At 40.8% G+C, this 25,645-nt stretch overlaps 2 protein-coding genes across 2 annotated transcripts; both read left to right on the forward strand.

Annotated features, from left to right (window-relative positions):
* Positions 1 to 91: 91 nt before the first annotated feature.
* On the forward strand, positions 92 to 8,183 carry PIGA (phosphatidylinositol glycan anchor biosynthesis class A). Its single transcript, XM_015645010.3, has 6 exons — positions 92 to 172; positions 399 to 1,057; positions 1,615 to 1,747; positions 2,803 to 2,935; positions 4,136 to 4,342; positions 5,950 to 8,183. Exons 1-6 carry the CDS (start codon positions 132 to 134, stop codon positions 6,190 to 6,192), a joined length of 1,416 nt encoding a protein of 471 aa, XP_015500496.1. The 5' UTR covers positions 92 to 131; the 3' UTR covers positions 6,193 to 8,183.
* A 111-nt stretch (positions 8,184 to 8,294) lies between these two features.
* Positions 8,295 to 25,077, forward strand: ASB11 (ankyrin repeat and SOCS box containing 11). Its single transcript, XM_015645022.3, has 7 exons — positions 8,295 to 13,077; positions 16,035 to 16,114; positions 19,076 to 19,183; positions 20,650 to 20,800; positions 21,012 to 21,146; positions 22,080 to 22,271; positions 24,934 to 25,077. The coding sequence occupies exons 1-7, from the start codon at positions 12,828 to 12,830 to the stop codon at positions 25,056 to 25,058; spliced, it is 1,041 nt and encodes a 346-aa protein (XP_015500508.2). The 5' UTR covers positions 8,295 to 12,827; the 3' UTR covers positions 25,059 to 25,077.
* Positions 25,078 to 25,645: the final 568 nt, after the last annotated feature.

Raw genomic sequence — 25,645 nt, forward strand, 5'->3', positions numbered from 1 at the left:
GCGCCGCAGCCAATCACCGTCCAGCGCAGCGATTGGCGCGCGTTTTCCCGCGTGACGCAGAGCCGGGCGCTGATTGGCTGCGGCGCGGCCCCGCGGGGGCGTGGCCGCCGCGGTGACCGGGAAATGGGGACATGGCGCCGGGCAGCGCGCAGGGAGCGCCGGCCGCCGGCAGGTACGTGGACGTTTCCCCCGCCCTCAGCGCCACCCGCGCTCCCCGGGGCGGTCGCCGCGGTCACTGACTGGACTCTTTTGGTGGGCCGCGGTACCGCCCCGCCCTGCGCGCGGCCTGCGCGGGACGCACGGTGGGCCCGGCGGCGCCGCCGACACTGAGGGGGCCGGGGGTCGTCGCGAGCGGCCGCCGGCGAGTGATGGCGCCTTGTGGTTCCTTCCCCCGGCAGGAGCGGGCCCGGGATGGAAGGCGGAGGCCCGGCGGCGCACAGCGTGTGCATGGTGTCGGACTTCTTCTACCCCAACATGGGGGGCGTGGAGAGCCACGTGTACCAGCTGTCACAGTGCCTCATCGAGCGCGGCCACAAGGTCCTGGTGGTCACCCACGCCTACGGCCACCGCAAGGGCGTCCGCTACCTCACTAGCGGGCTCAAAGTCTACTACCTGCCCCTGAAGGTGATGTACAACCAGTCCACGGCCACGACGCTCTTCCACAGCCTGCCCTTGCTCAGGTACATCTTCGTGCGGGAGCGGGTGACCATCGTGCACGCCCACAGCTCCTTCTCCGCCATGGCCCACGACGCCCTGTTCCACGCCAAGACCATGGGGCTGCGGACCGTGTTCACTGACCACTCCCTCTTTGGGTTCGCCGATGTCAGCTCGGTGCTGACCAACAAGCTGCTGACGGTGTCCCTGTGTGACACCAACCACATCATCTGCGTCTCCTACACGAGTAAGGAGAACACGGTGTTGCGAGCGGCCTTGGACCCTCGGATAGTGTCTGTCATCCCCAACGCTGTCGATCCCACCGAGTTCACTCCAGACCCCTCGAGGAGGGATGACAGTACAATAACAATTGTTGTTGTCAGCAGACTTGTTTATAGAAAAGGTAATGGGGGATCAAATGTGACCTTGCTTTGGTTGTTTTCTCCCTTTGGAAAGGTCTTGGTCAGGTATCACTTAAGCTGTATCTGTGGAATGGGTGGAATTTTCACTGAGAGTGGGGAGGTGGCTGTTCCAAGCTTTTGTGTTTGTGAGCTCAAGAAGAAATGTACATTTCTTTTTGTACATGTTGGGTTCAGAGTTGTGTTTCCTTTGTAATCCTGAAGAGATCAAAAACTGCAGTTTGTAAAATGGGAGGTTTGGCTCATATCGCACATAAGATTTAGGGCCTAATCTATATATTTTCTTGAAAATGTTGTAGTTGTTTTTTATTTAATCAAGTGATGTCAACTTAAGAGATTTTTTTTTTTCATTTTTAAGTCCTAAGAGGCCACAAGTTGTGTTTTTTTTCATATTTTTGTGTACAGCTGTTTAACTGTCTTTAGGAGACTTCTATTTTTTTGCTACTTCTGCTCTTGAATATAGTTGTAGATGTGGGCTACATCTTGAGAAGTTCTTGAAATCACATACAATAATGGCTTGCCCTAAATTTTCTACTCTTAGGTATTGATTTGCTTAGTGGTATAATTCCTGAGCTCTGTCAGAAATATCCGGAGTTACATTTCTTAGTCGGGGGAGAAGGACCAAAACGAATTGTACTAGAAGAAGTCCGGGAGAGATACCAGCTACATGACAGGTTTGTTCTGTGGGTGTCCCTGACCCTTCAAGTTACTTCAGGGGTGGGGATCTGCCTGTCTCCCTCTCCCAGATAAACCCCAAAACTTGAGGCTGGAGGCCTAAAGGCAAGGCACATAAACCAGACACTGAAGACTTTGAGAGCTGGACTATGATCCAGGAAGTTAATTCATATTTCTGTGAATAGGCCTTGAATGTGCCTTCACTCAAGTCATTGGCTGTTGACTTTGATGTAAATTCATCATACCCTACAACCATGATGCTTGGATCTCATATGGCATCAGGTGTTAACAGCTCATTTGTGCCATTGCATGTGATGATGACTACTAGTAATTTATTATTTCAGTATGAAACTCTTAAGCATAGTGCTTGTCTCATATGTCTTCTTGTGGTACTACAAATATGTTCCCTGGTGCTATCATGTTGCCAGAATGTTGTCATGATACATATGCATTAATGTATTTCTTTGGGGTTTTCTTGATCAAGAACAGTTTCATGTTCTCAATTGTTCATTTTCTTTTCTAGGTTTTTTCTTGCCTGTTTTTTACTTTAGTCAGTGATTCCCCATATTAAAATTGTCAGTGTCATTCTCATTTTACCCTTTTTTGTTTTGTTTTCCAATATCTCTTCAAGATGATAAGTCCTGATCATTGTATTTTAAAAACTTTTTCCCTTGTCAAATTCAGATTGGTCAGACCTTACCTTGAAAATTCAGAAAATATATTTGACAAATCTTAATTATTAACTGAATGAAGCCATTTTTTCTTGAAGAACTAGAAGGCTCAGTAGCAATATTCTGGAGGAAAATGTCGTAAAAACAAACTTTTCCCACCAGCTTTATTTTCAGAAGTTTCTTTCAGTGTGACAATAAAAAAACACAATCTTCTATTTCTCCACTGCTGGAAAAATTTAGAGAAAACTAAATGGAGGTGCCTGTCTTTGTTCTCTCACTATATAAGGGTGAACCATTGGTACCTTTTTCAGAGTGCATGTAACACTACACAGCATTATTATGGTCCAAATCTTGTGTTTATCTTTTTTTCCTCTTGTATGCAGGGTACGTCTTCTAGGAGGCTTGGAACACCAGGATGTTAGAAATGTCCTGGTCCAGGGGCACATTTTTCTCAACACTTCTCTCACTGAGGCCTTTTGTATGGCTATTGTGGAGGCAGCAAGCTGTGGTTTACAGGTAAAAAAAACCAAACTCAATATCCAGAAAACATGCATATATTTTAAACAAATTTCACTATGAAATAAGATGTGCTTCTGACATTTGATTTCATCTGAGGCTCTGTTTTGACAGAGGTAAGCAAATATTATCCCCATTTACAGATTACCTGGAAGCTGAGACAGAAGGGTTAACTGAAACTGCTTAAGCTTTGAGAAGAATTTTGTGCAGAATTGGGAATCACATGTAGATCTGCTCTCAGTACTCTGAACTAGCCAGACTGCCTCTCCAAAATACTAATTTGTATGTACTCCTTTATGGACTTTTGGGGTAGCTGATATTAACAAAGGTTTACTTTGACAGTACTTTGAAAGGAGCTGCAGAAAAATTGCCTTATTATTTAGGGATTCAAGATTAGCTGGGGAGAGAGAAAATCATAAAATCCCTTTCTAACTAATCTACAACTCAGATTGACGACTTAAAAAGAAATTGAGCCATAAAGAATTAGTTTCACATTAAAATATAAAGAAACTGTATTAAAAAGACAGACAAATAGGAGTACCTAATTTACAGTAAGTACAGAAAATGTGAGGGACTTCAGTTTTTTTTTTTCACTTCAGTATCCTTTGACATCAGTTAATATCTAGTTGTAGTTACTCTCTTGCCATTTCTTTTCTCTAGATATGAGGAAGTTCTGCAGTTTCTTTATGCAATCATCTCTAAACATTGGGCAATATGTGAGTCTTAGTAATTTCTGATTTCCCTTTAAAAATAATAATTCAGATTAGTATAAATAAATTTTTGCAAGTGTTCAGTAACCTAGGAAACTGAAATTTTTAGTATGTGGTAAAATTATCCTCTGCAAATAGAGGTAACAGTTTTTTTGAGATACTGTAGAGGAAATGTCCAAAATCTGGTTACACAGGTTTAGTTGTATACTGTGGCAAACACCTTCAGGAAAGGAGTGTCATAACCACTCATTAGACCAAGTCTTGTGTTTTATCATGGCACCAAAGAATAATTCTGGACAATGTTGAAGGTGATCTGCTATGCTCTGTCTTCTCTGGGGTTTATACCTTTAGTTCACGTACAGGTCAAGTTACCAAACCATGATGTTCTCCTATTCTTTTAAATAGCTGCATCTAAACAATGTAATAATTGTCATCACACAATTTCATTTTTTATGTTGCATGTGTGCTGTTTCTTTCATTTGTTTCAAAGGTGGTCAGTACAAGAGTTGGTGGGATTCCGGAGGTACTTCCAGAAAATCTCATCATTTTGTGTGAGCCCTCTGTGAAATCTTTGTGTGATGGACTAGAAAAAGCTATTGCCCAGCTCAGATCAGGAACTCTGCCATCTCCAGAAACTGTTCATAAAGAAGTAAAGACATTTTATACGTGGAGGAATGTAGCAGAGAGAACTGAGAAAGTATGTATAATAATTTCTGTTAAATTCTCTGAAAGTACATTTCTGAAACAATCCTTGCTTTGAAATATTACTGTGCACCTTCACCATGTAATATTCCAGTGTAATTTTTCAGCATGTTTCCTGTCAAACATGTGTGGTTTTAAAAGGTTCAGAGAATGCGTTTTTTTTTCCCCCAAGTACATTCCTGGATAGGTGATTTTTTTTTTTCTATTTGTATTTTCTAACATGCCATAATTGCTGGTAAATATTGTGAAGAAAAGTCTATATATTTAGTTAGATTTCTGCTCATTTATTTATTCAAGTCTTCACATGAAGTAAGTTTTCTGGCATAACTGGAAAATGTGCTGCATAAGGTGTCTGACAAGGTAGGCACAGATCATGAGAAAGCTTTGCTTTAAACAGGTAGTTTAAAATTATGAGAGGTAGTTGGATGCTGGAAGGCTGAACACAGGTGGGTTTACATAAGCTGTGGTTGTAACTAAAAATTAATTTTCATAGTTTTGAAATCATATTTCAGAACTAGAACTGCACTTCAGTATAAAAACTGCCTTTAGTGAAGAATGTTGGCTGTATTAATGTTACAAACACCTGTGGAGATGTGTCACTTCTGACTTCACCTCCTGTGTTATAGGAAGGAGAGAGTAGCTGAACCCCGTGCCTCTTACTTAGTTTGTACCACACTCAACTGCATATCTCTCACAAGCCTCCTCAAAGTGCCATGTGCAACCAGTTTATTTTACTATTTTCAAGTCACATCAGTATCATTCATTTTATGATTTTGTAACTGCAGGCAACATTTGAATTGCAAAGTTTTTACAGACATTAGCCTAGATTTGAGTTTGATTTATATAGCCTTTTCTTAAAAAAACCCACTAGTACTTCATGAAGGAAAATGATCATAGAATTGTTTGAAGTATGCATTGATGTTAAATTTTACAGAAGACAGTTGTTAGCAAATTAAGTTACCTGTAGAATGGAGTCTGTAACATTCATAAGGAAAAATCTGTGTCCTTACAGCGTTTTTGGAGTGGTTTGTAGTGAGTTTGTAGTTGGCTGTGGTTGACATGTACAATAAGTCACTAGTAGCATGTACTTGCTTTGTGCAGTAATTGAGCTAGTGTTTCTTGAAATAAAAATCAGGAGCCTATTATGATTTGCTTCATTGTTCAAATACAGAGATTTGGAATAGTGCCAAACTCACCTAGGAGTTCATCCATCTTCGTGTTTAAAGTCTAGTAATTGCATGTTCAAGCTCTTCCTAGGACTGATGTGAATATGAGATTAGAACTCATTCAATTAATTAAAACCCCCAATCCTTTCTGTATCATAGTACATGAGAGCCAAATGATGCAGGCTTCCTAGTTAATGAAATACTTCTGAAGTGTGTAAAAGAGGAAAATGTTTCATATTTCTCCTTAAATGAATGAAATAGCTAGAACAAGACTCATAAATCAGCACTTGAGATCTGCAAAGCTTTTTGGGGGGTAATATTTGTCCCATCTGGTAGCTAAGAATAGATCATTTATTTTGCCCAGTGATGGCAAAGTGCTGCCTGATTTTTGAGGTAGAAGCAATGCATTGTTACCTTCTGTTTCTTCTCCATTTAGGTGTATGACAGAGTTGCAGATGAAGTGGTTTTACCAATCAAGGAGCGACTTGACAGACTAATGACTCACTGTGGCCCAGTGACTGGGTGTATTTTTGCTTTTTTTGCTGTTCTCAACTTCCTTCTTTTGGCGTTTCTGAGGTGGATGACTCCGGATTCCATTATTGATGTTGCAATAGACGCTACAGGACCTAAGGGTGCATGGACTAAACAGTATTTTTTTGGGAAAAAAAAAAAGAGTTAAAGAAGACCTTCCAAACTCCTAAATTGCTCAAGTGGAGAGGGAAGAATGCATCAGTCACTAAAGGTTTTAATGCTTGCTGACAGAGACATTACTCTTCAGAAACTCTTCAGTTTCTTTCTGAAGTTCTTTGAAAGAAACTCCGTTCAATGTGCTACCTCAATTTAGGATGGTGTTCTTAGTTCAGTTTTGGATTCATGCAAATTTATAGCCATCTCTTTTGCACTGAAAGCTGGCAGGAGAACATAGGTTTTTATATTTGTCAGAAGCCTTGGAAACAAAAATACAAGATTTTTCTTGATAACTTGAACATTGCAGAGAGGGACTTAAGGTGTTTCGGAAAGCAAAACATAAAAATTATTAGCTTACTGTAGCTCCTGCTAATCCCTGATATTTACTGTTTTAAGACCTCTTTCAAAATAATTAACAGCTCAACAAAATACACCTTTTTTCTCCTAAAATGAAACTGGCACTTGAAATTAGTCATAAAGTTCATTACCATGCAAATTTCAGATACTTAGTTCTAGCAGTTGTGTGTCCCAGTGACAGGTTTTACCTCCATAGCACTGTTATTTTGAACTCCTTCCCTAGTCAGAGGTGCTCATCCTGTTGCTAAATCAAAATTCCATAATGATTTTCTGATATTTTCAGAGGTGCTAAATTTGTCCTGTTCTCTTACATGTGTGAAAGTGACGTAAAGCTTACAGTGGTTTCAGGTTGGTTTTTTTTTTCGGTACATAGGCAAGGAAATAGTATTATTTAGAGATAATACAGCCTTCAGAAACATCTCAGGCCTGAAAACTTCCAGCAGACTGTGCCAAAGCGTGAAGTAACACGTGTGTGAGAGAGCAAAACTGAAGGGCTTAACAGGCACACTTGTGCTTACTCGCTCTCTCCCACCTCCCACCCACCCACCCATCCCATTTTTCCCCTACTTTCCTTTCTCCTTCCCCTCACTTAGGACCAAAGTGGCATTTCAGTCCATCTCTGGGAGGGACAGCATTCAGGGTGAACGATTTCACCTCATCCACGTCAGAGACACTGGCTGGCAGGTTCTGCACGTGAAATCTTGGGAAGGTGTCCCTGAAGTGGAAATAACCAGTGGCTGTGCTTTTCATGGAGAGACAGAGAGAAGGAACATCTGTGAGCAGTCCTGAGTGATGTGTACGTGGGGCAAGAGGCAGCACAGCATTGTGCCAATGTGTGTGAGATGAGACATTAATTTCATTTGTGTCAATCACCTCTAAAATTGCCCCTTGTCTGATGCACTGGGTTAATTTCTTTTTCAAGCATCACTAATGATGATAAGCTTACTATTTTATGACTCTGGAGTATTGTGTGCTGTCAGACACTGTATTAATATTAAAACTGTGCAATATGAAAATTCTGTTTCCAAACCCTTGAAGGGTAGTATTTAACACATTACTTCTGCCAAATTCATGTTGTTTGGATAGAGATGTAATTACACAAACATTTTATAATTTCATTGAACATATTTTCATGAAACACAAAGATAATGTAAATAATTGCCATATATAAAGTCTATTTTCTTTTATGAGAGTTTTTAGCCTTTGATATGTAACATACAGTGTGTAATATTACAATTTGAGTTTTTCAAACTCTGCATTAAAAATGGAAGTCCTCTAAAATGGTGCCACGAGGTTTAAGGATAAATGGGTTGAATTAAGCTAGTATTTTACTTCTCTAAGTTCCTTTTTTTAAAATATTATTCAAGCATTCAAATTTCTAACAACCTTTTGAAAATACTGATTGTTACTCCAGGGAAATGTTATATATACATACATATATATATAAATATATATATGTGTGTGTGTTTTTAGTAATATTTTGTTTGTTCTTTTATATTTCTGTTTGGTTTCCTGCAACATCTACAAACACAAATCAAAAGGATTGTGTGTATCTATTCAAAGTACTTTTTTCTTTTGTGGAACATTGTGTACTTACGAGTAACATAATAAAACCTTGTTACAGTCTTGTTTACAAGACTAATGTAAAGTTTATCTAGAGGTTTATTTACTTTTCCATAAAGAATGGATACATTTCATTAATATGCAGGAACATATAATTAGAAAATACAGAAATACTAATCATAATGCTGCTTTCCACCACTGGTTGTTGGAGTTTTTAGGAGAATATCTTTTAGTAATCATCTTTCTGTACAAGCTGCTATATAAACTTAACCCCATAGCTGGTTTATCAAGTAAAAGCACTCAGTATTGTGCAGAGCTCTGTGGGAATGATTCACTCACTGGCCTCGTGCAGTGGAGTAAAGGGTGATGGCACAGAAGCATTTAGTTTTACAAAACATCAGTGAGTAACACAAAAAAGGTTAAATAAAATAAGCAGAATACTAAAAAAAAATAAATTACTGAGATAATGAGTGTTTCTAGAAATTAAAAAAATAACTTCCTAAAAAAATTAAAATGTTTCAATTGTTCTTGTAGGTAAAGTTTGTTGGGAAATACCAGGGCAATGTTAGCAAAGAGAGAGCTATGCTAATTTAGCAATGTCTTGCACAGAGCAGAGCCTCTGGTGTGTAGGAGGAGCAGGAACACCTGTACAGAAGGTCCTCCCCAAACTGCAATGAAATTCCATCCCCAGGCACAAGGAGAAATGTTTCCAATACATTATGTGCAGACACTGTGAATTGAAGTGTTGATAATTGAAAATTGTAGGTGAAATGATACAGTATACCATACAAGCATCAAGTAAAGTATAGATAGATATGACTCCTTCACACTGTGTTTTAGTGGGTGTGGATAGATCTGAAAGAGGGTAAATACTGTAATTTACTCTTTTTATGGTCAAGTTTTTCTGCATCAGTTTATATTTTTCTCTTTTGGATATTTCTTTCTCTTTACTAGTCCCTCTTCTTCATATATACTTAGTCTTTTAAAAGTTAATTGTAAAAGTCTTTGGTGCTTTCTGCTTCAGTAAAATACAGACTTTATGTAAATAGATAAAAGAATAATCTCAAATTGGTTTAATATTTTTATTTTTTAAAAATTAAGAGTATTTCAATATTTTTAGGGTTTAATTGCTATTATTAAACTACTCTAATGATATTTGCTGTGCATCATGACACTCAGTAGTATGTTGACTTCCAGATTTCCCTAATAACTTGAGCATTGACATATATAAAAGGTGGATATTTTTTTAAGGGAACAAAACTGAAGGCAGGATGTGGTTATGCATCTGAATTTATTATTTTACCAGAATTACACATTTTTTCTTGTAAATGTAGCAGGTAGATTAGGTTGCTTTCAGATCCTGATGTGATTCAACAGTGTCCTAACTGTTGAGATGCTACTTGTGCAGGAGCTGGTTTAATTGTGCTTGGCTGGCTGTCTTGGACATGCTGGTTCTTCAGGCTGCTTCCAGCAGGAGGGACTGGTACATTCCCTGGGAGCACAGCCACTGCCTGCTGCTGGAATTTGCTGTCTTCCTGCCCAGGAAGTTTCAATAACCAGACCCTGCCTGGTGTGCAGATAGGTGAGATGAATCCCACATTGGCTGGAGAGCAAACAGTGAGTCACTCTCCACATCTCTTTTTGAAAGCTGGAGTGTTGTAAGTGTGCTGACCTAAGGAGGCAAATGAAACGCTTGCATGGGAAGTAATGCCATTTATTAGATCAAACTGATAGAAAAGAAGTAGCCAGGCTCTGTATGCATCTTTGTTCTCATCTCTTTTGTTTGAGTGTTTCTGACTCCTTTTTTCCCCAGTTGCCCTTACTTTGATTGAATACATTTGATATTCTAATCCCAACTACATACATTAGAAATAAGCTGATGTAATTGAAAGCATGTGTAGCGTAAGAACAGACCAATACCTCTTTGAAGTTCTTTGAGATAAGGATCCTTCAAATTTTTATTTCCTTGCCAAATTCTTCAGGTTACATCTGATATTTCTCCCTAGAACTTTGTCCCTAAAAATTTCTCCCTTAACTTTGGATAAAGTTAAGGTGAATCTTACTGAAAATTAGTTGTTTTCTAAGATGGATTGCCTTTTTGTTTCTGCTTATTCCATGCATGTTTGTAAACTAAGCATATATACACATTACCTTTCCAGTTTTTTTGAGGATCTAGCTAAAGTACTTCTATTTATCATCTCATGACAATTTTTTGAAGGATTAATGTATTTTTGGATATTTTGATTTAACAATTTAGTAATTATCCTAGAGTTACAGAAGAGTGGATCATGGAGCAGTTTGGGCATCTTGCAGAAGTTCTCAGTGTTTTTTTTACAGGGGGCTGACTTGTTCACTCAAGTCTATCAATGGAATTGCACAATCCACCTCGTTCAGCTCGCAGCAGTGACGCTCAAAAGAGCAAGGGAGGAACGATGACAATCCTTTGTCTGCGCTGTCATTGCTCTTGTGTTCAGCCTGTTCTCACGCCTACACGACACTGCTCATCTCTATTTCAAAAATACCAGAGATTTCTTAGTGGTCACACCCGATCTTGCTGTGGTTTGCCTGACTGCCACCTTCACCAGCATTCATACTTTCCACCATGCTCTTCAGCTGTCTTCCCAATGATGATTTTCCTTTACATCCACTGCAGTAATTTTCCTAGTGCTCTTGTACACTAGGAGCAGATTAAGAGATCACACAAGTTTTTCTCAAATGACTCACTCAATAATTTAACTGAAAATCTTTATTTGTCTTGTTCTGAAGCCAGGCGGGTGATTTTGCTGCTACACAAATAGAGTTTGTCCTTCTGGGAGAGTCATGTTCCAGTGACTGCTTCCAAGCAGTCAAATTTTCTCATGGCTTTCTAGAGCACTTGGAGAGCTCTTTGGTATTATTCCATTAGGGATAAGAGAATTTCAGTGAAAATCACCTGATTGTCCATACTTTTCCTGAGTTTTATGTACAATTCTACATGCCATCTAGTGGGCTGATTATGAAAGAAAGCAATGAATCTCCTTTGCAAACAAAAGCCAATTTTCTGGTTTTTCTCTTAAAAGGTGCTCCTCCTTCTTGCTTGTCTCCTGTTGAGAGGCAGTTTTGTAAATCCTACATGAGAAAGATTTCTCTGTCATTTAGGCTGACTTTACTTTGTAATGGTCTTAATATATTTTATGTGTTCTTTTTCTCTGCATCCTACATTCTGTTCCTTACAGCTTTTGCTATTCCTCTGGCTTCAGGAGGAATGTTTTCACAATGAGATTTTTCTGGGCTGGCTGTTCCTTTTTTTGGTCCACCTTTGTTTCCTAATTTCTCCTCTTTGTTTCTCAGCTGAGCAGAATTAACTGCCAATAAAACAAAATGTTTTTCTGTGATTCCTTAGCTGGACTTCTCTTGTCCTGTAATCTGTATCTTCAACTGTCTTGTCCTGTGGCAAACTATTAAAGTGATTAAAAAGAAGAAGTTTTCCTCTTTTGGATTCATAAGTATTATAGTTTCTACAGGTATATAATACTAATGTATAAGGAAAGGTAGATGTAATACTTTTGTAAGGAGTTAAGAAATGTAAGAATGTAATAACTTGGTTTAATTCAGAATTTTAGAAAAATTGGTTCACTTGAGAAGATTGCTTGGGGTGTTTTATCTCTGCACATATTTCATATTGCATTTTAGTGCACCTGGGAGGGCTGAGCACTGAAGACAGCAAGGTACTAAACCAGCTGTATTGCTATAAACCAAAAGAAATTACATCTAAAATGCCCAGAGAAATAATTTGCTGTATAATTTCCGTGTGCTTATCCACCATCTCTTTGGGATCTCTAAGAGAGGAATTATCCTGCTCTTTTCCTTGCCAGATGTTGAAACTAAAGGCTAAGAGAACCTGGACAAAGAGGGGAATCAAGTACGAAATAAATCCTCCTCCTGTGGTACATATAGGATAATAGAAATAAATAACAGTTTATAATAAAAAGAGATGGGGTGTTCTACATAGACTCAAATAAATACACACAGGAAAATAACTTTATTCTCTATGGAAGCCATGTTCCCTCAGAAAGTAAAAAGAGCAGTTAAAGAAAGGGTGCATCTTGTTCAATTTCAAATATTACACCTTGGAATCAATGAAGGATAATGTAAAAATATTTCCAAAACAGAGAATGCTGTTTGCAGGAGATATCTATGGACACCATTCTTTATCCATGGGTAATGGAAAAACCTGAATGTTACCATGTGTTTCTTTTTGTGCAATTTCAATGCAAAATCCTCCTAGAATAACTTTGACTTCTTAGCCCTGGCTTTGGCCATGTGGGTTTATTGCAAATTCTCTCATGATAATGCTTTTCTTTGACATGTTTGCCTTTGTTCTGTATCTGAGTACCAGCAAGACCTGTTCTTGAGATGGAAAAGACAGAAAAGTATTCTTTTTGCAGCACCTCTGAATAATATCTGCAACTCTATCTATTCAGTCTTTGTAAATGGAACTGCTACCTCGGAGAATAAATCTAATGTAGATGTATAGGCTTTCAGGTGGTATGGACAGCATCTGTCTGAAAATTTATTCTCATTTATTTAGGTTTGGAAAGGATTTTCTCATTTGTTTCCTGTCTTATCCTTGATATTGTTATTTAGTATCAAATACCTCATACCAAATAAAACCAGGATGTATTTTTGGTAACTGAGGAACAGCAGGTTCTGAAGGGTTTAAAATAGATGACATATGATACCAAGAATAGCCCAGTGCAACTTAGCCAACCTGAGAAACTATTCAAAGGGAAAGCCAAAATGGAGGGCAGTTCTATACTCCATTCTTTCACTAACATTTATTTTGCCATTTTTGCTTTGTTTTGCTTCAAGCTTTTAATTAAGATTTCCTTGGCTTTGCTGACCCATTTCTATATTGTTAAAGGCAACAGAAAAGAAGCTGCCAGGATAGCAGAAGAGATCTATGGAATAGTCCCAGGTAAAGTAAAAAAATGTACTATCTAACATTGAAATTTTTATTTGCCACATTTTTGTAACTTGAGGATTTAAATCAGTGAGGGATTTTTTTGCTAAATGCATAGGTAAGTGTTTTAACCTGAAGTGTCTCCCATTTCTGGTCTTTGCAGTGTCAGTATGTGTTGGCATGATTTAGGTGTGCAAAATATGAGACTCCCAACAATTACCCAGCTAGAATGAGGACAACATTTGCTCAAGGCATTATGGTAAATAAAAATGTTGTTCTCAGGTGCAAGGTGTTCTTTGTCAGTGGTTACAGATGGTTTTACTAAACATACAGTTTTACTGCCAGAGAATATTTAGAGAAAAGTTTTAGCATATTGATTTTCTGAAAGGAGATGTAGGAGGATATAACTAATGACTTTATGAATCCAAGCCAAGAATCCTTGTTTTGTTAAATCAGATGATAAAAATGAATGCAGCTAAAATTGTTCTGAAAAATACACAGCACAAGATTATATTGTATTTCATAAGTCACTTCATAGGTTATGGTTTTGGTTTTTTTTTCAAGTCCTTAGATTTTAAGTTCAAGATTTTAATCCTTCACGTCACTGCTGTAATAATGAATAGGCATGTGTTTGCATTCCTGTTAATTCCACTAATTAAAATGGCACAGTATTTTCAATTTACTGCTAATGAGGGCTTATTTTCCTAGCTGAAGATTCTTATCAGTATTGTGACATCACATATTTCTATGTTGGGCACTTGCTTTGTGATTGTGCCATCATGAACAGACACGGGAATGGAATCAGAGCACAAATGGAGTGGGATGGCCACCCAAAGCAGGGAGATTAACATCTGCCCAAGAGAAATACTGCAGACAAGCATTTTTGACAAATCCTTAATGAAGCCTGTATATATGCAGGCATGTCTTGGTTTTTAATTTATTTTTTATACTCTAGAATGTAGCACAAATCATTTATTAATTGTTTCCTTTATGCAATCGTAGCCTGACATGTGCTGAACAGCAGCTTTTCCTTCAAGTGGGTTCTTATTGAGGTGCCTTGAAATTCAGCAGGCCGTAACATATTTTTATCTGCAAGTTGCCATTTGCAGAAAGCCATTAAGGATAATCTTACAAAACGTAAGATCATGTGATGTTGTTGCTGGGGCACTGTATCATATTACAGTCAGAGCTCCACAACCTTTTCTCTTTGCAGTGAGGTAGCACAGCAGCAGCAGCAGCAGGGCTGTGTAATTTATCTGTAGGCATTTAGAAAGAGCACTTTCAGTCATGTCGCTCCCAGCTGAGAAGGGGAGATGTGCCCCATATGGGAACTATATTTGCCACACGTTTCAGGGAGGTAGGTTGTGGTGGCTGGCATGGAGGTGTGCAGCAGTGTGTGTTGTCCTGAGGCTGTGTGTGCACACACATGCATTGGAAATGCCCTGGAAATGCATGTGAGAACACGCACTCGCACGTGTTGTACTCTGCATAAAAGGTTAAATAAGGCCCTGCAGCTCTGCTGTCTGAGTAACTCCTGAATCTTCCTGCTGTTTAAGGGCTCTGGGCTTTGTCACTTGCGATGTCTTCTGACTTTCCAAACCGAGCCTGCCTATTTCAGTCATGAGAGGTGTGGGGTATTTGGAATGTTTTCAGGAAGAAGTTTCTTGGTCCCTACTTGGTTCCTGTTTCTGTCATTTTGATTGATGTGTCATTCAGAGCCTTGCCATATATTGTGCCAGCTGGTCTTTCCATGCCAGTTTCCTGCATTAGGAGCCCAGGAAGTGCTCCATAAAAAAATGGAAACAAAAGTTAGAGTTAAAACTGTAACTCCAATAGATGAAGTGCATCCTGGTCCTTGGTTAACAAAACTCCTTTGGCCAAGGGTAAAACCTCTGCTGTGTCCTTAGCCTCAAGTCCCCAAGGATGTGTCCGTGCCTCTCATTGATTTCTCCCTGCCTTGGGTAGCATTTGAAATGGAGATAAATCACCCTTTCCATTCTCTCTGGTGTGTGGCATAGCTGAAAAAATTAAACAGGACAAGGGTTTCAAATACAGTGCCCATGGGTTTGCTGTACAACAGAGTGTGAATGCAAACACTGGCATTGCTTCTGTCCTGTGGCACTGGAAATGCAGCTGGCCTTTGGAGAAATACTTACTACACACTGTGTCACAGTATGGGTATAAATTTTAATACAGGACAAGTAAATTTGCTCTCTACTTGAGTGGCAGGGGTTTAACCTGAGCTGAATGTCTATGCCTGTAGGTGGTAGCAAGGCTAAAGATTTATTTTTTCTTAGCACATAAATAGATTAAGATAAGAAAAAGGGCAAGCAAGCCTACGTGAAGGAGTCTGAACAGTTCAGCATCTCCAAATTATTAAAGAAGTAAGGTAAAGCCTTCAGGCAGAATTTGTTTTTCCATGTTTTCTAAAACATTTCAGTGAAGAGGATGATTAAACTTGTTACATGGTAGTCTAAGAGGGAGGATATTATTTATGAAATTGTCAGTTCAGGAAATAAAACTGCCAAGGACATGCCAGACTTCATTTGATGGACAAGTAAACCCCGCTATGAGGCTTTTAACAAAGTGTCAGAGAAGCTGGGATGCAATTTGTGACAAGAGCTCCCAAGGAAAGGTGGAGGCTGATACGGTTTTGAGTAGGAAAATTGCAGGGTTCTGAAGTCTCCATGTGAGACCCAGCAGCACTAAACTTGTGATTTTTTCTGAAACATGTTTTTAGCTGTTCTTTTAAAAGTTCTGCCAAGAAGCTTCTGTTTTGGTCCCTTAGTGGGCAGCCAGCTTTCTCAAGATTGCTGACCCCTCAGCTGCTCTGCTGAAATCAATTCATCAAAGGGTTTCACCGCCGAGCCCACATTGATTTCAGTCCTGATCTGCATTTACACGTGGCTGTGCTTCCCAAGATCTGCTTTTGCTGCATACCTGAATTAGCTTCCATGCATTTGCTGTTTCAGGCAGCTGGGCAGACCGATCCCCTCTTCATGATGCTGCCTTCCAGGGACGCCTTCTCTCCCTGAAAACCTTGATTGCACAGGTAAAAGCCCACAGGTAAAGAAAAGGCTGGGAAGCAGGATGGTTTCACATGAATTGCATTTATGGGCTGGTGAGCTGGTAATAGACTGCAACATGGCATAAGAAATATGGCTGTATGAATAATATATCAGCACAAACACCTCTGGGCATCTATTAGTTTGCTCAGCTAAGAAGCTGGGGACAAGCCTGGGACAGACTATCAGAGCTTGCAGCTTTCTATATAATAAACAATGATCCTTGGGCTCTTTCTCAATTATGAACCATGAAACTAGGCTTGACAATAGGGACAATACATATATATGTGTAGGCTATTTAAAAACAAACCCAAAACAGTAAAGATTTGTAATAGTGCACCTTGTCCTTTATAAAGTGTGCCTGAAACCCCCTGCTCCAAATGGAACCGAGTTCAGGCAAAAGGAAGACAGGAGGAGAGAATACATGAGAAGGAAAAGAAGTTGGATATGAAAAGGGATAGGTTATGGTTCCTTGTGCTCTGCCAATCATCTTCCTTATGACCTTTGCTTAAACTCGCTGTCCTCATCTAGCATGAATAGGTAACTGTCCCCCTCTCCCTCTTGCCCACAAGGCAACTGCAGGGAAATTGATTCCCCAAGTGTAAAGCCTTTGACTTGGCTCTCAGACTTTTTATAGTCAAGGTAAATAATTTTTACAAGAGGCCACAGCTCTAATGGACAACATCCTCAAGGAGTGGAGCTTCAAGTGTGAAGGCCTGTTCTCCAGACATCTCTTGAGGCATAGCTGCAGCTAAAAAAAGATGCTGTTTAAAGACACTATTCATCCTTCAATTTTCTGACTCCTCTTTCCTTCACCTGCTGACATAAAGTGATTTTTATGGAAAAGGAAGCGATGGAGGCTAGAGATAAAAAGAAAGATGCTTTATTCATTTAGGGATTTGATGGTTTTCTGACCCTTCTATCTCCATTTATGCTGACCTTACACCACTTGCTTTGTGGAGCAGCTGTTGTTGTGGATACTCACCAGATGCCCTGGTTATTCACTGTGCATGGATGTACACTGAGGAAGCACCCAGTGGCGTGGTTATATCCTTTAGTTAATCCACCCTTTCTCCTTTTCCTGAATACATTTAATTTCGTGAGTAAAAGATGAAGGTCCTTGCTGTTGAAAAGAGGTCAAGGCAGCAGTGTCTGTAGAGCCTGAACTGGAGCTGAGTCACCACAGACTGACAAATGTAGGGATGAAGTTGTTCATGGAGCAGCATAATCATTGCTCATTGCTTCCAATACAGTTACACTATGAGCCTGAAATGAAGTATGGGACTGTACTTGAGTATCTGTGGGACACTCAGAAGTCTCTATTGCAGCACCACAGCTTTCAAGAGAGCCACTGAGGCTCTGTCTGCACAGGGAATGCCTGGACATAGGGAGCTGATGTAGTCCTGGAGATTTAAAATGGCTCAAGAACTCACCAACATCTGTTTCAAGGTCTGAAAAAAGAGTTCGCTTTTTCATGGACATTGAAAACAAGATTTATCATGAGTGATGTTTGGCAAAGAGCCATTGTAAGATCTACAACTTATTCTCCATTTTGTAATGGAAGGAATTGCTGTTTTTCCCAAGATATCAGTGCTTATTCTTTCACTTGATATGACTGAGTTTTATTTGTTAAATATATATATATACACATTTATATATGAATAATGATTGAGGATAGGTCTCCTTATTAGAAGCCTCTAGAAGAAATAAATCTTGAAGGAATATGCTGATCATGAAGTATGAAACAACCATACAGTTAGAAAATGGAAGAATCTGTATGTTTTTCAAGGTTTTAACTATTCCCCTAGCACCACTGTAATGCATGAGAAATTTTACCAACAACTTTTGCATTAATAACATTTTCACATGACTAAAAAAGATTGTTTTTCTATCATATAATTCTTAGCCTGAAGTGTTTACAGTGTTTTTAATACTCATGGCATCAGGATTGCTGACTTTTTTGCAGTGTGAGGTTGCTCCCAGATATTCCTTTCTGCCCATAGCACTGGGTACTGTGTACCAAAAAGTGCATTGCTGCCATCTCGTGAGCTGCCCTGTCTATAGCACGTCAGGCAGACATCAGCTGTGCTTCAGAATATGACATCAAACAGGCAACGGAGCTGCTTCCAGGCCTGTTCTCATACATGGTTTTAAAATTTTAATTACCAGGAGATTTAGTTTTATTCAGAGGAAAACACATATGACAACTGCTTTCCCCTTTGTGAGTATGTCTGGTTTGTCTTAGATATGGCAACTGTCAATTAGGGAAATACCTGTAATTAGGCATTTGTAAATCACTGTTCTTTCTTCCAGTGTAAATCACTTCCTGGATGGTCAGATAAGAGGAACTGATTTGTGGGTGGGATTTTTCTCATCTCTCTTATAGGTTTACCAGGTACCTATTACCTCAGAGTGAAACACACTTGGGTGCCCCCTGAAGTGAATGGAAGAACTTTTAGGATACAATTCTTCTGCCCTACTGGAAACAGCTGCTTCAGCATGGGATGTATCATATCCTAGGGAATCCTGTTTCTCCCCACTGAGGGAGCTGACAGCTCCAGCTGAGCTGCAGATACCTGTGCCAGAAGCATCCTCATTCAGGGAGGCAAATCCCTCCAGCTGTAGCTCCTGGTGCAGGACTTAATAGGGAAGGGAATGCCACCCTTTTAAGTTAAAGAAATGTGATGTCTTTCCTGCAATTGACAGTGCATCGTAAAGAGCTAGAAACAGAAGGCACAGCTTATAATTGCTCCCTCTTTAACCCCACCACCAGCTGTGGTTTCTGGGGACAAGAAGGGAATCACTGAACAGCACCAATCCCCCCTGAACCCTTTCCCTGGACACACACCACTGACATGACTGTCCGTGCCACGGGCACCTGCACCAGCTCCTCAGGAGCCGTGGTCCAGGCAGGGCTGTCCCCTCACACCCCTGGCCCTGCCTTGCAGGGTTTCAACGTGAACCTGGTGACGACAGACCGTGTGTCAGCTCTCCACGAGGCCTGCCTGGGCGGCCACGTCGCCTGCGCCAAGCTGCTGCTGGAGAACGGTGCCCAGGTAAGGCCTGGGGACACCACTGGGGACACGGGCACCTGGAATGGATGCTCCCCACATCACCGGGAATGCTGGTGTGCTGTCCATGTGGCAGGGCCAAGATGCAGGTGGACATCTCAGACAGAAATGTGGAAAAATGCAACAGTGTTCTGTTTCCCTGGGAGATAGATTTCGCTCCCCCTTGTAACCATCCCATTATTCTCTTTTGTTTTCCCTTTGTGTGTGAAACATCATCATGATTGATAGAAAATGAATGAAAGATGCTAAGTGAAATAACCTTGAAGAAAGTAACTCACACCTTTAACCTCCCCCTCCCTCCTCCACAATGATCACTGGAATTACATCTGGTTTTCTATGGGAAGGTTTGGGAGTCTTATGTAAGTAGAAATGGATGTGCTTGAAGCAATAAAACATTTGATCTGCTAATAAAATAACAATTCCCACAGCTGGACCTAAGGCAGAGTATATGTTCACAATGGAGATTAAGGAATGGATTAAACACATAAGAATATTTTTATGTCAAGTTTTTTTTCAAGTAAAATTTATATAGCAAGAAACTAGGCAGCAACAGACCTCCAATGCCTCCGGCAGCTCCAGCCACACCTGCTGGATGACACGGGGAGGAGGTGAGGGCAGTGGAAATTTTATAAATTGGCATGTGCTTGCGTAATCCATTGCTCTTCTCCAGTGTGCCACACAGTTAAAGACATGCAGATTTGCTTTAGAACTTGGCCCTGAGGGCTTGCTACGTAGTTAAACAGAGCATCAACAGCTTCATGGTGTGATTCTTCTCCTGTGCAGGGCCAGGAGTTGGACTCCATGATCATGATGGGTCCCTTCCAACTCAGCATATTCTGTGATTCTGTGATCTACAGCTCTGCTGTCCCAATGGAGAAAGGCAATAGTGGTTATTGCCTAGTCTTTACCTCTGAAGCTGGGGAAGAAAATTTCTGTTTTTCACAGACACACATGCACATCAACTCCTTCAGGCTCCTTTTCTGTATGGGATTATGTTTCTATGAAAATTTCTGTTGCTGGAAATGTGTTTTCAGGTGAAAGTATTAAACAGAAAGCAAATGTTTTCATTTAAAAAGCAGAGCCATTTTCATTTGAGGCTGTTCCACCTTGAGGCTGGTGCAAACTAAACAATCTTGAAGATACTAAATTTCTTCACATTAAAAAAAAAAATAATAAAAAATTGCATGTTTTAGCAGCTCCAGCAGGAGCATTCATGGCAGGCAGGGTTTCTGCCTTATGGCACTAACTATCTGGGAAAGAGGACAGACATCAAAGGAGAATGTTATGTATGTTATATCACAATACGTAATTCAGAAAGTTGTTAATATCATAATTCCTGGAATTACACAAGACAAGAGTCTCACTCTGGCGCACTTCTGGTGTGCACAGGAGGCGTGTTGCAAGGGTGTTCGCTTAAAGCGGATTATCCCGAGTGTGTCTTGCCACTGCAGGTCAATGCAGCCACCATTGACGGCATCACCCCTCTGTTCAACGCCTGCTGCAGCGGCAGTGCAGCCTGTGTCAACATGCTGCTGGAATTTGGAGCCAAGGCACAGCTGGGGACCCACCTGCCTTCGCCCATCCACGAAGCAGTCAAGAGAGGTGATGTTCTGGGTGTGAGGGGTGTGAGGGAAGCCAACAATAACTACATGACAAATCTGTCTCTTGTGGATGACAAAGCATTTTAAAAAATAATTAATTCCATACCAGTACAGATAAACAGGCTTGGCTTTTTCACAGCCCTTGTACCTCTCAGTTGTAGCTGGGTGTGTTCTGCTCTGCAGCAGTTCAGTGACAGCTCCTCCCTCCACAGGTCACAGGGAGTGCATGGAGACCCTTCTGGCCCATGAGGTTGATATTGATCAAGAAGACCCTCAGCACGGGACCCCTCTCTACATGGCCTGCTCATACCAGAGGACAGAATGTGTCAAAAAGCTTTTGGAGCTAGGTACACCTAGAAAGGGGGCTGGGAGAGAGCTGCGGTGGTGTGAGCCAGCACTGCTGGTCTCTCTGAGCTGCTGCTCTACTTTAAACATTGTGGGTTATTTCCACAAGAGTTGTTTGGGAGCTTGACTCTGTCAGACTCATTTGAGGCCATTAAAAATTTCCCCTGTGTTGATAAAGAAATTATGATTTCCTAAGTGAAAAGCCTTCTTAATTGCAGACACCTCCCTGAGGCTATCTGCATGTGAAAACAGAGTTCTTTTAGTTTTCTAGCACAACAGGAAGCACAGAAAATGCTGGCTAATATTACTGACCAAAATAAAATCTTGCTTAACATAGCAGTTTATCAGAACCATTAACTTCACCTCCTCCTCAGTGGGTGATGAGGGCAGCAGTAAAGCTGCTTGGAAGAATAATCACTGCAGGTCCAAGCACAGGCTATGAACCAGCATAAATTTTTGCTGTCAGTGTGCATTAGCTGACCTACACCTGCTCAAAGTGCAGCCCTGCTGTGCGAGCCAGCCTGGGGCAAGCATTTTGCTTCCCATGCTTCCAGAGTTATTACAAAGAGATACCTAAAGGTTTCAGGGTTTTTTTTTGAACCCCTGGCAATTAAATCAACATCATCCATGTTAGATTTTATGCCATTAACAACTTTGAAGAGCATATGGTAAGCTTTGAACATGTATTGGGTTGAAGGTCAAGCTGCTCAAATCTGAGCATCGCAGACAGGGTTTGGTGGCCCAGAGCACTCTTACAAAGCAGGTGTTTGACCTGCTCAGCTTTGCACAGGTGTTGTTGAGACATGGGGGAAGCCCTGGCTGCCATCCATCCCTTTCATTTATTGAGGCCACTGGTGGAAACCAGTCTGTGTGATGCAGATTCAGATAGTCCATGATACCTACCAGGTCTAACTGTGAGCTCTTGTTCTCCCAAGGAGCCAATGTGAACGTGGGGAAGAGATTAGATACCCCCCTGCATGTGGCAGCGAGGAAATCCAGTGTAGAGATAGTTGTCTTGCTGATAGACTATGGTGCTAACCCGAAATGCAGAAATGCTGACCTCAAATGTGCCCTGGATCTTGCCACGCCCCACAGCAAAGTGGAGCAGGTTCTTCTGCTTCGGGAAGGTACTGGTTTCCTTTCTTTTCCCTTTTTTAAGTAAAGCACTATTTATATCCTTTACCTAAGTAGATTTCCTTAACTACTTTTGAAAGTAATGTGCTATATAAATTCTCTTACTTTCTCTGCTGCCTTCAAACCTCCAACACATGACACAGAAATCTGTTTTGTTGCTAGATCTGCCACCTGGTACTATGGTTTTAGCAGGTAAATCAGTTATTCTGTGCTTTCTTTTCCTGTCTGCTGGAGGAAAATCATACATATTTACTTAGTGGGACTCTTAGGGTTAAAAACTACCATGAATGTTTATTAATAGATAATATTTTAGTGCCAGCATCCAGTGTTCAGCCTTGCACCATGGCTCAAAGATTGAGTGTGTCCATGGTTGCCAGGAGAAAGCAGAGCTCCTTGCCAGGTGACTCTTCAGCTTCACAGCTCTTCCATGGGGTTTATGGGGCTGCAATCCCAGCACAGACCAGCATTTAGCTGTTCACCTCCAGGCTTCCTGCAATTTATGATCTTTCCAGTTTACTGGAAGAAACCTCTGAGCAGAAATGAATCAGGATCCACTTGTGCCGTTTTCACCTGCACAGCATTTGGTCAGAACTTGATGCATCCAAGAGCAATATCCCCGTGCCATGTGTTTCCTGAATCAGCACCCCCTCCTCTAATCTTGGCGTTTCCCAGCTCCCTGGTACCCTGTTAGCTGGTCTGTGTCCCCCTGAGGCTCCCTGACTCAGAGGGTGAATGGTGCCCATGCAAGGCAGCCTCATCTTCCTGAGCCTGCTCACAACCCACCAGGGACCAAAGCACGACGTGCACAAAAACTCACTTCCAAACAGCTCCTGCCTGGTAAATGAATAAATGTCACTGCTGCACACAGGCTTTGTGCCGGCCCTCTGAACACAGGTGACCTTTATGGAGGAAATGAAACATTGGCTTAATATCCTTCTGTCCTGTTCCTTTTCTTCATGTTTTTTCATGCAGAGCTTTAATTTGTCATGTCTTAAACTTTCTGGGAGGAATTTTGTTTGAATGCTTCTCACCTTGTGTGACTTCTGTCCCCATACCTGAGTTGCCCATGGCTCAGTGGCAGACTGTGGGAGCAAAGGCAGTGCTGCCAAGTGTCCTGCTACCATTGTCCTGTGTGAATCTGACTTTGTGTAGATAAAGAAATATCCTAATATTAATAATTTTCTCTTCCCAAACTTTCCTTTTGATTTCCAGTCTCAGCTTGTCATCCTGTTCTCCCTTACGGTCAGAAAGGCTCTAAAGGCATTTCAATTCCTGCTGACTCTTTGTTCTTCAGACATAAAGTTTCCTCTGTTTTCTCACCTTTGGTCCTACTTTCAGATATTTTGCTATGCTTAACATGCAACTACTCTTTTTCCCTACTTCTATGTTTTCTGACATCCTTCTGCTTGAAATAAGTACCCCAGGCTAAAGAGTTTCTCAACCCCTAACTTCTCCACTGAGGAAACTTAGATGAGTCCCTTTAATTGCTCCTCCCACTAACTATTAAGTGATGTGAAATATAAAATGTGTTTGTTTTCCTAAGTAATTTAGGAGATGGTAGTTTCTTTCTTCACTTCCAGTGACAGTAGTACAAATGTTATATATCCCGTATTTTTCTATTAATTTCTTCTCAGAGGGGATATTATCAGCCTGTTTAAGCTCCTAAATTTTCCTCTAGTAAAAGAACAGATTATGAAGCTTACCTGTAAAATATAAGGACAGATCTTTAAGGCCACATCTCTACCTATTACTTGTCAAAGTCTGCTGTGATTGCTACTGTTTGGACAGAAACTGGAGAGAAAGGGCAAGAGAGGGTTCACAAACTGAGCATCTCTGGGCAGGTGTAAAGGTTCACCTGGAGCAGCTCTGGCAAGAGGAAAGTGAAGGGGAGGCAGGGACACATTCAGTAGCAGGATGCACTTGTATGTACAAGCTTGTGGTTGCAGAAGCAATGGAGCCTCATATCCAGAGGGTTTGTGCCTGGCACGTCCCTCACCTGATCTGTGGAGGGGACAGCTCGTGGTCACCCTGCTGGGAAAACACCAGGGCAGCACCACTGTGGGCATCACTGTGCCAGCCACTGCCCAGGATGTGACCACTGAAGTTTAACCCACTGATGTTTAACAGGGTGCAAGGGAAGGGCAAAAAGATTTCTCATCTTCTCATCTTCAATTATTTTTGTTGCTTCTTCTTTTTTTTTTTTTTTTCTTTTTCTTTTCTTCTTTAATCCTCAACATCTTTTTGGAAAAAAGAAATTTGATTTTCTATCTCTGACACCTTTCTTCAAAAGTTTTCCCTTCAGTCAGACTCAGCTAAAATTAGGTGACGCAGTCAGAAATGTTTTGAGGAGCACTGAGCTCTCTCTCCAGTGCAGACACTTTATGGTATTTTAGGTGTTTGCTCAAGAAAAGATGCCAAACAGCCTAGCTGTGCATACAGAAAAAGTTATTTAGTGTTCACAGTTTTCAAATTGCTGAACCAACTCTGACAACACAACTTAAATATGAATAATAATGTATCTAACTCTCCCTGACTTCATCAAATGGGTAGGTAGTGCTTGGTAGAGTTGCAAGCCTTGCTGGTGTTTGCTGCTTTGCCTCATACTGGTGGTGGGTTTGAGGGTGCTTATTCTTGCCTTTTATCTCTCCCCGCCAGGTCCTGCCAGCCTTGCCCAGCTGTGCCGGTTGTGTATCAGAAGGCGTCTGGGTCGGTCGTGCCTATACACAGTCCACAGGCTGCACCTGCCTGAGCCACTCGAGAACTTCCTCCTTTATCGATAAGCCAGTGACTGTCTTTAGACTGGGAAAGAAAGAGGAACAAATGGTTGTTTACTCCAAGATTACTATATCAAAGAAAAAAAAATCATTCACTGTCTTCTGTGGCTGCCGAATATTAGCTGCTGTGTGATGGTAAAAATTGAAAACATCTTTTCACAGGCAGTAAACGGTATTATGGATACAGTTTCCTCACAATCTATTGCCACATCAACTTACACCAGCCTGATAAGTTCTACCATGTAAACAGCTCACTTGGCATGTGTTTGTAAATGCATATGCACACGTCTACTTACCCACATACACACAGAAATTTCCCCTGCATTTAGGGCTATATTTATTTGTACAGTATCTGTGCAGCTTCTTCCCTTTGTCTGTCCGATCTCAGTGTCAAAATCAAGGCAGTGGATGTTTTTCTCCCATTAATATGTGAAAATGAAATCTTTCAGTCACAAACATCAGACATATACAACATAATGAACATATTTTATCAGCTTTGATTTTGCATCCTTTCATCTTCTTCCTATTGTCTACTGCAGCCCAATCAATTTCCAGTGGTCTCTGGCTGTTTAGCCACTGTATATGCCTGAGCA

The sequence above is a fragment of the Parus major genome, chromosome 1 (genome assembly GCF_001522545.3).
Source record: "Parus major isolate Abel chromosome 1, Parus_major1.1, whole genome shotgun sequence".
In the NCBI taxonomy this organism is placed as follows: domain Eukaryota; kingdom Metazoa; phylum Chordata; class Aves; order Passeriformes; family Paridae; genus Parus; species Parus major.